The 13,425-nt window shown below is 45.8% G+C and overlaps 1 protein-coding gene and 2 long non-coding RNA genes across 3 annotated transcripts in view; all 3 read left to right on the top strand.

Annotated features, from left to right (window-relative positions):
* Positions 1–5,229, top strand: part of LOC138789253 (uncharacterized) — a 30,140-nt gene extending 24,911 nt beyond the window's left edge. Inside the window, exons 2-8 of the mRNA XM_069967854.1 lie at positions 1,875–1,896; positions 2,065–2,083; positions 2,262–2,294; positions 2,993–3,028; positions 3,267–3,305; positions 4,295–4,330; positions 5,187–5,229. Of these exons, the coding sequence (XP_069823955.1) occupies positions 1,875–1,896; positions 2,065–2,083; positions 2,262–2,294; positions 2,993–3,028; positions 3,267–3,305; positions 4,295–4,330; positions 5,187–5,229 (228 nt within the window). The remainder of the gene's footprint in view (positions 1–1,874; positions 1,897–2,064; positions 2,084–2,261; positions 2,295–2,992; positions 3,029–3,266; positions 3,306–4,294; positions 4,331–5,186) is intronic.
* A 344-nt stretch (positions 5,230–5,573) lies between these two features.
* Positions 5,574–6,296, top strand: LOC138789588 (uncharacterized). The gene is made up of 3 exons (XR_011362739.1): positions 5,574–5,627; positions 5,839–5,886; positions 6,249–6,296. It is a non-coding gene; the product is annotated as an uncharacterized lncRNA (long non-coding RNA).
* Positions 6,297–6,490: 194 nt separating this feature from the next.
* Positions 6,491–7,704, top strand: LOC138789587 (uncharacterized). The gene is made up of 4 exons (XR_011362738.1): positions 6,491–6,547; positions 6,883–6,915; positions 7,181–7,228; positions 7,348–7,704. It is a non-coding gene; the product is annotated as an uncharacterized lncRNA (long non-coding RNA).
* Positions 7,705–13,425: the final 5,721 nt, after the last annotated feature.

Here is a 13,425-nt window from a genome sequence, read left to right as displayed (position 1 = left end):
TCCAGTGGAAAGGTGGTCACGTAGCATATAAAAAAAAGGCAAACCAAGGAAAACATACCAAAGATATGGTCCGGGAACCGAGGTATTACTGCATGTCTGGAACATGGCTGCCATCTTGGAAGCCACGATCAAGATGGTCATGTAGTACATTAAAGACGATTACAATTGTCTCAGAAATCGATTGCTACAACCATATCTGCAATATCTCTTGTGATTTGAAAGGTATCAACACAGAGGTAGAACTTTATCAAGGCTGTGGTGGAGGCGTATGCCAGGGAGAAGGCGCAGATTTGCCTCTTCTCCCAGGCGTATGCCTGCCATATCCCCCGCTCACCCAATGGGCGGTTAGGAAGGGCAGCGAGTTTGGCAGGAGGCATGGTTTTTACATATAGCGGTGCGTAGTCGCAGGCAATGATTTTAGATCAGGATCAAAAGACAAGATCATCAGCGATCAACATTGTCATCGCCTGATCATTTTCTTTATTACAAGGAGAAATAGTCTAAATCCTTGTTCCCTGCAGCGGAGGCATAGAGAGATGCAAGAGCTATTTGAACTTGGTGAGCTGCCTATGCTTCTTCTTCCTGCTGCAGGGAACTGCTCCTCCAGCCCCTGGACCTGTCCCCAGGCTGCCGCCTACACTCCTGGAGTCCCCACCGACCCTGCTAGCTGGTTCGGCGACATTCCCCAAGCTGCTACAGCTGCCTCTAGCCGCCACAAGGCTCTTCTCCACCAGTCTCCCCGACCTCCTGATACCCAGGCCGCCCACCACCCTTCTTGAACCCCATCCCCATTCTCTGGTCCGGCAGCCGCCTGGTGGAGCATATACTGGCCGAACATGAACTGGAGAGAATGGAACGGCTGCACATCCCATCTATGGCTGATACTAATGCCGTTAGGCCTATATTAAAAATCAACACCAGAGTGTCTGTATATGAATTCATCAAGCCATATTGCCCCGTGTACCACCATATACTGGCCGAAGCTTCTCTCTGACAGGGCTCACCTCCACTGGCCTTCCTGACCTCCTTGGACCTCTCACCAAGCCCCTGCCATCCTCCTCCAATGCCTGCTGTGGTGCCAAAATCAAGTAGTGACACCAAAATTAAACAGAGATAGATATTGCCTCTCTCTCTCTGCCTCTGTTGCAGGGAACACCTGTTTAGAGCGGGGATTCCCTTCAGGGAAATCCCCACTCTAAACAGGTGTTCCCTGCAGCCACAGCAAAGAGAGAGAGGCAGCACCGCTGGCTACTTGGTGCCGCTACTTGAATTTGGCATTGCAGTGGGTATTGGAGGAGGACGGCAGGTGCCTGGTGACAGATCCCAGGAGGTCGGGAAGGTCGGTGGAGGTGAGCCCTGTAGGGGAGAAGCAGCAGTCGCAGCCGGTGTATGCTATACCAGACCAACGCGGATGGGGCTCAAGAAGGGTGGCGGGCGGCCTGGGGACGGGTACTGGGAGGTCAGGGAGACTGGCAGAGGAGAGCCCTGCGGCGTGGAGGGGCAGCTGCAATCAGCTGATGACAATAATCATGGACTGATTGTTTCTTTTGGTCCTAACCTAAAAACATTGGCCGGCAACTGCACATTGCTACGTGTAATAACGATGCACGGCCGACGGCTGATGAATGTGTAAGGAAAATAATATGCTTTATTATTTTAGACTTTTAGGCTATGTTCACACATTGTACGAACAACAGCCATTGTTGCATTGAAAACAGCATTGAAGTCAATGTGGAACGGCAGGAAATAATTGAGATATCAATTATTTCTATGGCCATAGCAAACAACAAGCAATTAGCTCAGATGTACACGGACGTTTCATGCTCAGCAATATACCAATGTCCTCTGCTTACTCTCTCTATTTCCTATTTCAGGCTGCACAGGATGACGGCGAGGGTGAGTTTTTCCTGTCTATAACATCACCTCCATAGATTTCATGTCTAACATCTCATCATATATATGACACCAGTCCCCTACCCCATTGCTGTGAACCATTGTGAAAGTTACATCATGAGGTTAAAAGACATATTTAAATCTAACACTTTTCCATTTTTTTTTCTTCAGATGGAGGATCGGATTCCAGGTTAGTAAATCTTTACTGAAAATGTAACTTGTGTGCCCCTATAATTCCTCCCCTATAGACACCGATCAGCGCCAGGATGTCTCTATATAAACTGTCTTCTTATTGCAGTTTTGCCAGAAAACTCATGTCTGTAATGTGTGTTAGGTTTTCACTATCTTCTCTATTCTATTCCTAACAGCAGCGAGGACATCGAGGAGGAGGAGGAGGAGGAGTAAGTATCTCATAGTAAAATATAATAATATAATAGTTATATCAGTCACAAATGCATGTTTTTTTTGTTTTTTTTTTAATGGGGTAGTTCAGCAAAAAAAATAAATAAATAAATTCTTTCAAATCAACTAGTGCCACAAAGTCCTAGAAATTTGTATTTTACTTCTATTAAAAAAAAAAAAAAAAAAAGCTCCATTACTTATCAGCTGCTGTATGCCCTGCAGGAGGTGGTGTATTCTTTCCAGTCTGACACAGTGCTCTCTGATGCCACCTCTGTCTGTGACAGGAACTGCCCAGAGCAGCAGCAAATCCCCATAGAAAACCTCTCCTGCTCACCAGACTGGAAAGAATACACCACGTCCTGCTGGACATACAGAAGCTGATAAGTACTAGAAGACTTGAGATTTTTAATGGAAGTAAACTACAAATCTCTAGCATTTTCTGGCACCAGTTCATTTGAAAGAAAAAAATGTTTGCTGAACTACCCCTTTAATTCCACATTATTTGCTTTTTTTCAGCAAACTTTAAAAGTAAAACTAAAAATGTAACTTGTGTGCCCCTATAATTCCTCCCCTATAGACACCGATCAGCGCGAGGATGCCTCTATATAAACTGTCTTCTTATTGCAGTTCTGCCAGAAAACTGCTGTCTGTAATGTGTGTTAGGTTCTCACTATCTTCTCTATTCTATCCCTAACAGCAGCGACGACATCGAGGAGGATATGGAGGATTCAGAGTAAATATCTCATAGTAAAATATAATAATATAATAGTTATATCAGTCACAAAGACATGTTTGCAGGGGGGTCTCATCTCAAACAACAAGCCTACAAAAATTACTGTTCTGAGGGTTTTTTATAGGAGTAGTTCAGGGGAAAAAAAATTCAAATCAACTAGTATTGAAGTTCTGCCAGAAAACTAATGTCTGTAATGTGTGTTAGGTTTTCACTATGTTCTCTATTCTGTCCCTAACAGCAGCGAGGAAGACGTCGAGGAGGAGGAGGAGGATTCGGAGTAAGTATCTCATAGTAAAATATATTATAATAATATTTTGGTTATATCAGTCACATAGACATGTTTGCAGAGAGGTCTCGTCTTAAAGGGAACCAATCAGCACATTTGGGCTGATATGGTTCCCTGGAGCACTGTATACAGCTCCTGAGCAGCCTGGGCACACACCAGCCGCAGCAGAAGCTGTATACCAGGGAAAAAGAGGTTTGACTACTAGAGCGCGCAGCAGGCAGAGACGGGGAGGTAGTCATCTGGGTGCCCATATCTAGTCACCGCTGTCTGCCTGTCAGCGTGCTCGGCAGAATGATTGACAGGTAGAGAGGCCAGTAACAACAAGCCTACGAAAATTAGTGTTCTTTTAAAAATTAGTTTTTTTTTTTTAAAGGAATAGTTCAGCAAAAGAATTTCTTTCAAATCAACTGGTGCCACAAAGTGCCAGAGATTAGTAATTTACTTCTATTAAAAAAAACTCTTCAAGTAGGTATCAGCTGCTGTATGTCCTGCAGGAAGTGTTGTATTCTTTCCTGTCTGACACAGTGCTCTGACACAATGCCACCTCTGACACAATGCCACCTCTGTCTGGGACAGGAACTGTCCAGAGAAGCAGCAAATCCCCATAGAAAACCTCACCAGCTCTACAGACTGGGAAAAATACCACTTCCTGCAGGACATACAGCAGCTGATAAGTAATGGAAGATTTGAGATTTTTTTTAATGGAAGTAAATTACAAATCTCTGGCACTTTCTGGCACCAGCTGATTTGAAAGAAAAATTTTTGCTTGCTTTTACTTGCATTTTTTCTAGCAAACTTTCCAGCATTTTCTTTAAATGTAAAATAAAACATAAAACTTGTGTGACCCTATAATTCCTCCCCTATAGACACCGATAATGGCGAGAATGCCTAAATTGTCTTCTTATTGAAGTTCTCCCAGAAAACTGATGTCTCTGATGTGTGTTAGGTTTTCACTATCTTCTCTATTCTATCCCTAACAGGGATGAAAAAATCAGAGAGGAGTTCGAGAACTGGGTGTAAGTATCTCATAGTAATATATGTTACCGTAATATTATAGTTACATCAGTAACAAAGACATGTTTGTAGGGGGTCTCGCCTAAAACCAACAAGCCTACGCTCCACGCTCCCTGGTGCTTCTGCCTGCTCCTCGGTATCTTCCTGGCAGCAGCAGCAGCAGCCAGGAAGATACCGGGCAGCGAGCAGAAGCACAGGGGAGTGTGGACCGGTATGTATATACTTTACTGTTTTACACTAAAGGCAAGGACTGCATGGACATCGCCAAAGATATACACAGGCTTTGCTGCACGATTATTGAGGCGTGTAATAGGCTCAGTAAATGAGTGACGATCTAGCAGGTCAGCGCTCATTTACATTGCTGATTGGTCCGTGTAACATGGCCCTTTCTCTCAACTAAGTCTCCTCTATCATCATGACTGACAGCCAAGCCAAAACAATCAGTCACGCTGATAGGGGAAAGGCAGGGGGGAATCGGAGCGGTGGCACTTTAGAGGTTAAGCCACGCCTTTAAGACACTTACTCAGGTACACAGAAGGGACAACTAGCAACATCACCGTGGATATGTTACAAAATGTCCATTGATTTAATATAAGAAAAGTAAGAAGACTTTTTTAAAGGTGCACTCACATACTGTACATTAAACATAGTTTAACCAAGATTTTACGCAAATTTTTCAAATATTTAAACCCAAATACCCAGTGCTAAGAGCGCTTTTATAGTCAGATCATCTGTTTTAATAAATCTGGGCAGTGGATTTCCAATTTACCAGTTTCTATAAAACCTCCCCAATATGCAGCACTTGGAGGATTGACTAATATTTCCTTTATAATATGCAATTTTTTTGTCATGTAATAGGTGGAAGATGAAGATCATGGATGCGCCATGGGTGTTCAGGTAATAACACTACATCAAAAAAGCAATCACTCCAAATAAATAATTTTTATCATAATAGAAAAAAAAGCGATCATATGTGGCCTAGAATGCACCAAAAAAAAAAAAAACAATCAGCTTTTCACACGAAAATATGTTAGCACCCCAAGTCCTCTGCAAATTGATATGAGGCCTACATAATATCCTAAATAAAAGGGGGACCCCTAAATCCACTAGGTGCTCCTTGGTGTGGAAGACCTATGTGACAGACATGTGGAGCTCTTTTTGAGACGTCACAATAAATAACATTTTTTGAAAGTTTCAAATGGGACAAAGTAACAATCATCCTAACCAAACCTATGTTCTTTGTTACAGGAAGGGCCGGTTTCCACTACGGACTTGGCACCCTAACCTGCAGACCATCATGTATGTATGAAGAAGAGATAAAATCATCTACATTATATGGGTTGACAGTATGAGTCCATGGAGATCAGAGTTCCCCACCCAAAACTCTGTGTAGTTACATATCCCCAAAAACTATGGGGCAGATTTTCCAATGTGCGCCCCTGGGTATACAAGGGTCTTAATAGATCTTCATATATGTATATATACAAGCTGGTTTATATTCTATATTCAGTGAAGTTGACGAAGACGTGGACGAGGACGAGGCGGCGGACATCCCCAGGTGAGGGCTCAAAGCTTATAGTGTTGTAAATACATGTTTATTTTTTCACCATCCAGTATAGATAGAGGAGCTGTGGGAGGACAGGATAGGGGGCGCTCTAGTTAGACATAGCATCATATTTTTCCATTTATTTTAACAGCATTTATTCACATACCAAACTGCTGACACTGTGAGATAGCCATTAAGGTCCACATACACTTCATACTTTAGTTGGCCGTACCAGACATATATAGTACCACTATGGTCAATGCATACAGCAATGTACAATCCATTACCTTTGCAATCACTTTCTTTACAATAAACTCTATAATCTGTAATAAACAATATATTTATATATGAGATGGTTTACATTCTATACACAGAGAAGAGGAAGAAGAGGAGGAAGAGGCGACCACCGAGGAGATCCCCAGGTAATGAAACAAAGCTTATAGTATTGTGAATACATGTTTTTCTTGTCCGTTCCCGACATATATAGTACTATTATGGTAAACGCATACAGCATTGTACAGCTCGATCCATTACCTTTGCAATCACTTTCTTTACAATAAACCATATAATTTGTGATATAATAAAACATTTATATATGAGATGGTTTACATTCTATACACAGAGAAGAAGAGCAGGACGAGGAGGAAGAGGCGGCGACTGAGGAGATCCCCAGGTAATGAAACAAAGCTGATAACATTATGAATGCAAGGAATTGTTATTTACCATCCTGTATAGAGAGGACAGGGGGCGCTCTATTTGCAGGTGGGATCTAATTTCTATTGTGGGTAATGGTGAATATTATATTACTGTGGAGTGAATAGAGCTGGTAATAAATGCTGGAAGGATAGAACTAGACCTGACTATAATACATGTAGCTGCAGGAGCTGATGGCCCAGCTATAGGAATACATTTCCTTTATATTGTTTCTATATAATGTTCTCAGCAAATCTGGTTTCCTTACACTAACCATTGATTTCCCTCCATTTCTTGGTCATTTCTCCTCGGCAGAAGCAGCAGCAGCAGGAGATCCATCTTATCCAGGTAAATACACTTACATGATAACACACCTCTATTGCTGCACTGTATATCCTCATGTCATCACTATGTATTATATTACCAGTCACATATAATAACCACGAAAGGCCTCATGTACATAATACAGACATAAAAGTGACATGGTGCCGCCTGTATCTCACCCACTAGGATAGCACTGAGTCCCCTCTCTCCAGTGTAATGTCTATTCCCCATCACTGCTGACGGGTCTGATCTCAGGAAAGTCATGCTGGTTTTTCTCCTTCCCTTATAGACTGCGGGCGCTGTTCTGCTGCTGCTGCGCCATCAAGGAGGAGTAAAGGTGAGTAACCAAAATCCCATTACACGTCAGATCACTTTTATTCTGACTGTATATTCATATGGAGCCTATATATGTAACCTGTCATTATTAACACATGGCTTGTTATATATCCTATCTAGGTAACACCACGCCGCCAGAGTGAGGAGAAGACACCCGACCATCTGGAGCTGTCTGGAGGAGGAGGCGTCCGGAACATCAAGTGGTAAATGGGACGCCCATAACATCCGGAGGACACATTTACCACATATGCGGGAGGAGGAGCCCCCTTTTACCATCAGAGATAGGAGGAGTAGACACTCACAACACCTAGAGGGGTCTGGAGGAGGTGCCCTTAAAGGGGTTATCTAGGTAACTAAAAAGGTGTTTCCTTCCTCGCCGGCGTCTCTCTTTTGGTTTGGTCTCCTCTCGCACCATCATCTTCTTATCTGGCAAAACGGAGGCGGCCTGAGACAGTGGGCCAGGTACTTTGTTGTGATTGTCGCATGCGGGAGAAACTAGTGGTGGCCAATGTACAAACAATGTTGCCGATGTCATCACAACATTGTGCGTACATTGACCACTGCTGGCGGCGAGTTTCACCCACATGTGGTGATCACACCATAGTACCTGATCTACTGTCTCAGACCTTTGCCAGGTCAGAAGATGTTGGTATGAGATGAGTCCGAACTGGAAGTGAGATACTGGTAATGGTGGAAATATCTTTTCAGCTCCCCAGATAACCCCTTTTAACATCAAGTGGTAAATGGGGCGCCCATAACATCCGGAGGATACATTTACCACAAATGGGGGAGGAGGAGCCCCCTTTTACCATCAGAGATAGGAGGAGTAGACACTCACAACACCTAGAGGGGTCTGGAGGAGGTGCCCTTAAAGGGGTTATCTAGGTAACTAAAAAGGCGTTTCCTTCCTCGCCGGCGTCTCTCTTCTGGTTCGGTCTCCTCTCGCACCATCATCTTCTCACCTGGCAAAACGGAGGCGGCCTGAGACAGTGGGGCAGGTACTTTGTTGTGATTGTCGCATGCGGGTGAAACTAGTGGCGGCCAATGTACAAACAATGTTGCCAATGTCATCACAACATTGCACGTACATTGACCACTGCTGGCGGCGAGTTTCACCTACATGTGGTGATCACACCATGGTACCTGATCTACTGTCTCAGACCTTTGCAAGGTCAGAAGATGTTGGAATGTGATTAGTCTGAACTGGAAGTGAGATGCTGGTAATGGTGGAAATATCTTTTCAGCTCCCCAGATAACCCCTTTTAACATCTAGAGGCAAATAGGGGCCCATAACATCAGGTGGATTTATTTGCCTCTTATGGGGGAAGGAGGAGCCCCCCTTTTACCATCAAAAATAGGAGGACTAGACTCTAAGAACACCTAGAGGGGTCTGGAGGAGGCGCCCTTAGATAAGTTAGCTAGGGAGCTAGAAGGCATTATCTTTCCTTTTGTCTCTCCTCCGGTTTGGTGTCTTCTCATTCTACACTATCTGACTTGGCATAAAGGCAGCGGGCTCAGACAGTGGGGCAGGTACTGGGCTGTGATTGTCACATGCGGGTGACTGGTTTCACCCACATGTGGCGATCACACCATAGTACCTGATCTCCCACCTCAGCCGCCACCTCTGTGCCAGGTCGGAAGTTGTCAGGATGAGATGTCTCCTAACTGGAAGTGAGATGCCAGTGAGAGAGGAAAGGAAATGCCTGTTCAGCTCCCCAGATAACCACTGTAACACCTAGAGGCAAATGAGGCGCCATTCACATCACTGGTGTTCATTTGCCTCAAATGGAGAGGAGGAGGCCCCTTATAACATCAGAAAAAGGGGGAGAAGACTCCTTTAAACATCTGTAGGGGTCTGGAGGAGGCGCCCTTAACACCTAGAGGCAAATGAGGCGCCAATAAAATCTGGAGGATTTATTTGCCTCATATGGGGCAGGAGGAGGCCCCCTTTAACAACAATACCTAAAGGAGAAGACTCCCATACACATCTTTAGGGGTCTGGAGGAGGCGCCCTTAGATAAGTTAGCTAGGGAGCTAAGAAGGCATTACCTTTCCTTTTGTCTCTCCTCTGGTTTGGTATCTTCTCATTCTACACTATCTGACTTGGCATAAAGGCAGCGGGCTGAGACAGTGGGGCAGGTACTGGGCTGCGATTGTCACATGCGGGTAAAACCAGTGGTAGCCAATGTACACACGACATTCCATCATTGTGCATACACTGGCCACTACCGGCGGGACTGGTTTCACCCACATGTGGTGATCACATCATAGTACCTGATCTCCCACCTCAGCCGCCACCTCTATGCCAGGTCAGAAGTTGTCGGGATGAGATGTCACCAAACCAGAAATGAGATGCCGGTGAGAGAGGAAAGGAAATGCCTGTGCAGCTCCCTAGATAACTCCTTTAACATCAAAAGGCAAATGAGGCGCCATTAACATCATTGGGGTTCATTTGCCTCAAATGGGGAAAAGGAGGACCCCTTTAAAATCAGAAAAAGGAGGTGAAGACTCCTTTAACCCCCTCCCGCCGCTGCACAGTAAATTCACATCTGCTGGCATCAGAAACCACCACCTCCTGATGACCCTCTACACCCCAGGAGCAGCCGGTGAGTATTTCCCATCTGGCACCCGGAGAGCTCAGGAATAATAGCTGCTTGTTGTAGCCCTGGGGCCATTGACACCAGTGATCTTACCACATCGCTATTATCCCTGAACTGTCCGCTACAGGCCTGGTAAGTATCGCACCTCACAGACACATGACGACTACACACACACATATATATAAACACACATAAACATGCACTACACATAGATAGCGGCTGTGATCCTGGGACTTGCTCTGATCGCCACATTTGGGGTCGGGAAGGAATTTTTCCCCTTGAGGACAATTGACTCTTCCCTCTTAGGGGTTTTTGCCTTCCTCAGGATCATCTCAGCCTCACAGCCCCCACAGTCATATATGTAAAATTACTCTCCCTATAACTTGAAATAAAATATCTTTTTTTGCCCCTTTACATCTTTGTGTCTGTGTCTTTACTTCCAGGTAGTGTCCGGATCATTCCGCACATGGTGATACCAAGTCTGGCTGTTTTTAGTTACATTTTTATTTGAAAAATGGGAAAAAGTTAAATTTTCATCAAGTGGGCAGTTTTCTTATATATTTATTTAACATTTTTTAAAGGTTTCCTATTATTTGGACAAACTTCTGATATGTCATAGTGACACGCTAGAAGATTGTGTGGGTGGGGAAAAGGTGCTGAGACCCTTACTGATTGCTAGAATGAAGGGGCAGAAGTGCAGTAGGTTAATCCCCCCTCATAAGTAGATGCCCCCAGTAAAGGGAATTTCCCCATTAGGTGTGTGTGTGTGTGTGTGTGTGTGGGGGGGGGGGGGGGTTACCTCCTATTGCAGTACACAACGCATGTCACTGCACTCTTGCTTTACTTGATGACAGTCTTTGATACTTGCTTAAACATGTGAACTACACTATGGTCATAAGAAGTAAAAATAACAGTGGACCATGGAAACACCAAGTCACATGATCAGGCACAGGTGACAAGTATCCATTACCGCTACACAAAGAACAATACAGCCAATAATACCGCCATACAGTGGTCAGAATCATTTGTACACAAATCACCACACTGCCGACTATATGAGAGAGTTAAGCACTGATCAGAGGATCTGGAGGATTAGTAAATTAAGGGGGGTATTTTTGAGTCTCCAGAACAACCCTTTATTTGTTTGGCAAAACCAGACTAAAAACCTTAAAAAGGTTATCCATGATTAGTAAAACATGACCGTATTCCTATAGAAACAGCACCACTCCTGTCCTCAGTTTGTTTATGGAATTGCAGCTCAGATCCACTGAAGTGAATGGAACTGAGTTGTAATACCACAACCTGAGGACACGTATGTCGCTATTTTTGGAAGAATGTTTTTCTAATCCTAGATAATTCCTTTAAAGTGAATCTGTCATCCATTGAACACCTACAGAACTAATGACAGTGTTATACACTTTGTACTGCAATGTTAAAGGGAAACTATTACTACTGGTGATATCTCTCACACAGGGCGCTGAGGATGAAGTTAAAGGGGTATTCCAGGGAAAATCAATAATTTAGCAAAGGAAAGGGTTAACCAAGGTTAACCCTTTCCTAATATACTTACCTGGGTTTTTTTGGCCCCCCAAGGAGATCTCCGGTCCGGTCACGTGATCTTGCAGCTTGTGGCTCGGATCCTCTTCTTCTTCCGGTTCGGTGACGTCACCACCCGGCCGGCGCCGCTCTCCGTCTCATTAGCAGCAGAGCACTGAACCCTGACTGGCTTGGTAGCGTGCAGCCAATCAGGGCTCAGTGCTCTGCATCCCCACACGCTTCAGAGTGGGGGTCCCCTGAGGCTGCAGTAAATTATCAGGGGTCGTCGGGCTCAGTGCCGGTCACCAGTTACATGGGCCGGCACTGCACTACAGCAGGTGATCACTCCGCAACCCCCCCCCCCACCTTGTCAGCGATGCCGACCGAGTCCCGGGAGGGGATGCGGCGGGCGGCATTACTTCATTCATAGCTACTAGACACCTGGCTGCCCGCCGCATCCCTTCCCCCCAGGGACTCAGGGTCGGCATCGGTGGGGAAGTAATGTGTATCGGCTGCTGATCCCCCCCGGCCCCCCCTCCCTGTGTCCCTGTCAGATCACTCACCCCCACCCCCGGAGCGTGCTGCGTGCCCCGATCTCGGCACTGGTCTGAAGCCCCTGTACTCAGCTGACAGGCGCTGTGTACAGAGCAAGAAATCTCTCCTGCCTCAGTCACAGAGCCTGTCAGCTGAGTACAGGTGCCTGAGACCAGTGCAGAGATCGGGGCACGCAGCACGCTCCGGGGGTGGGGGTGAGTGATCTGACAGGGACACAGGGAGGGGGGGCCGGGGGGGATCAGCAGCCGATACACATTACTTCCCCACCGATGCCGACCCTGAGTCCCTGGGGGGAAGGGATGCGGCGGGCAGCCAGGTGTCTAGTAGCTATGAATGAAGTAATGCCGCCCGCCGCATCCCCTCCCGGGACTCGGTCGGCATCGCTGACAAGGTGGGGGGGGGGGGGTTGCGGAGTGATCACCTGCTGTAGTGCAGTGCCGGCCCATGTAACTGGTGACCGGCACTGAGCCCGACGACCCCTGATAATTTACTGCAGCCTCAGGGGACCCCCACTCTGAAGCGTGTGGGGATGCAGAGCACTGAACCCTGATTGGCTGCACGCTACCAAGCCAGTCAGGGTTCAGTGCTCTGCTGCTAATGAGACGGAGAGCGGCGCCGGCCGGGTGGTGACGTCACCGAACCGGAAGAAGAAGAGGATCCGAGCCACAAGCTGCAAGATCACGTGACCGGACCGGAGATCTCCTTGGGGGGCCAAAAAACAACAGGTAAGTATATTAGGAAAGTGTTAACCTTGGTTAACCCTTTCCTTTGTTAAATTATTGATTTTCCCTGGAATACCCCTTTAAGTTTCTTTCCTTCATCCTCAGCACAATTTCTGTGATATTAGGAATTAAATCCCTATGTTATAAGTTGTTTTGGTGCACTGGGGGCGGGGCTACAGCTCCAACATATACTGATCTGACCCCTGGCCGCTCCACCCCCCTAATGAATATCAGCAGAGCGGGCTGGACAGTGCACCAAAACAACTTATTAGCATACGGATTAATCTCTTAATATAACAGAAACGGTGCCGAAGATGACATCAAGAATCCTACTCATCCTCAGCGCTCCGTGCACTATAGGAACATATAGTTCCTCATAAGGTTTAATAAATCTCCCCCAATGTCTTTATTTTCCATCTTCGTATATTTTTTTTTTTCTAAAATTTTTTTGCAGCACTCCAGTCAAGGAGAGATTAAGTGCAGCAGAAATCTTGTGGGATTATTTGTCAAAGGGAAAATCTGTGCCATTTCAGCACCAATAACCACAGTGGAAATCTAATGTGGGTCTATGTATGAGGTGATACCTGCGGCTCAGCCGTCTCTGTCCCCATCTGATCCTCAGGGGCGTCACGACCGCTCCTCATCTGCCGGACGTTCTCCAGTTGTTGAGCTTTTTGTCAGTCTCCTCCATCGCTTCATATTCTACCTGTATCCTTCTCCTGCTGCTCCAGGGGATGAGGCCTTCACAGCCAGGCCTGAAAACCAGTCACCAAAGAGGGGAAGTT

Source organism: Dendropsophus ebraccatus, chromosome 4 (assembly GCF_027789765.1).
Source record: "Dendropsophus ebraccatus isolate aDenEbr1 chromosome 4, aDenEbr1.pat, whole genome shotgun sequence".
Classification (NCBI taxonomy): domain Eukaryota; kingdom Metazoa; phylum Chordata; class Amphibia; order Anura; family Hylidae; genus Dendropsophus; species Dendropsophus ebraccatus.
This window is presented reverse-complemented; position numbering and strand designations above follow the sequence as displayed.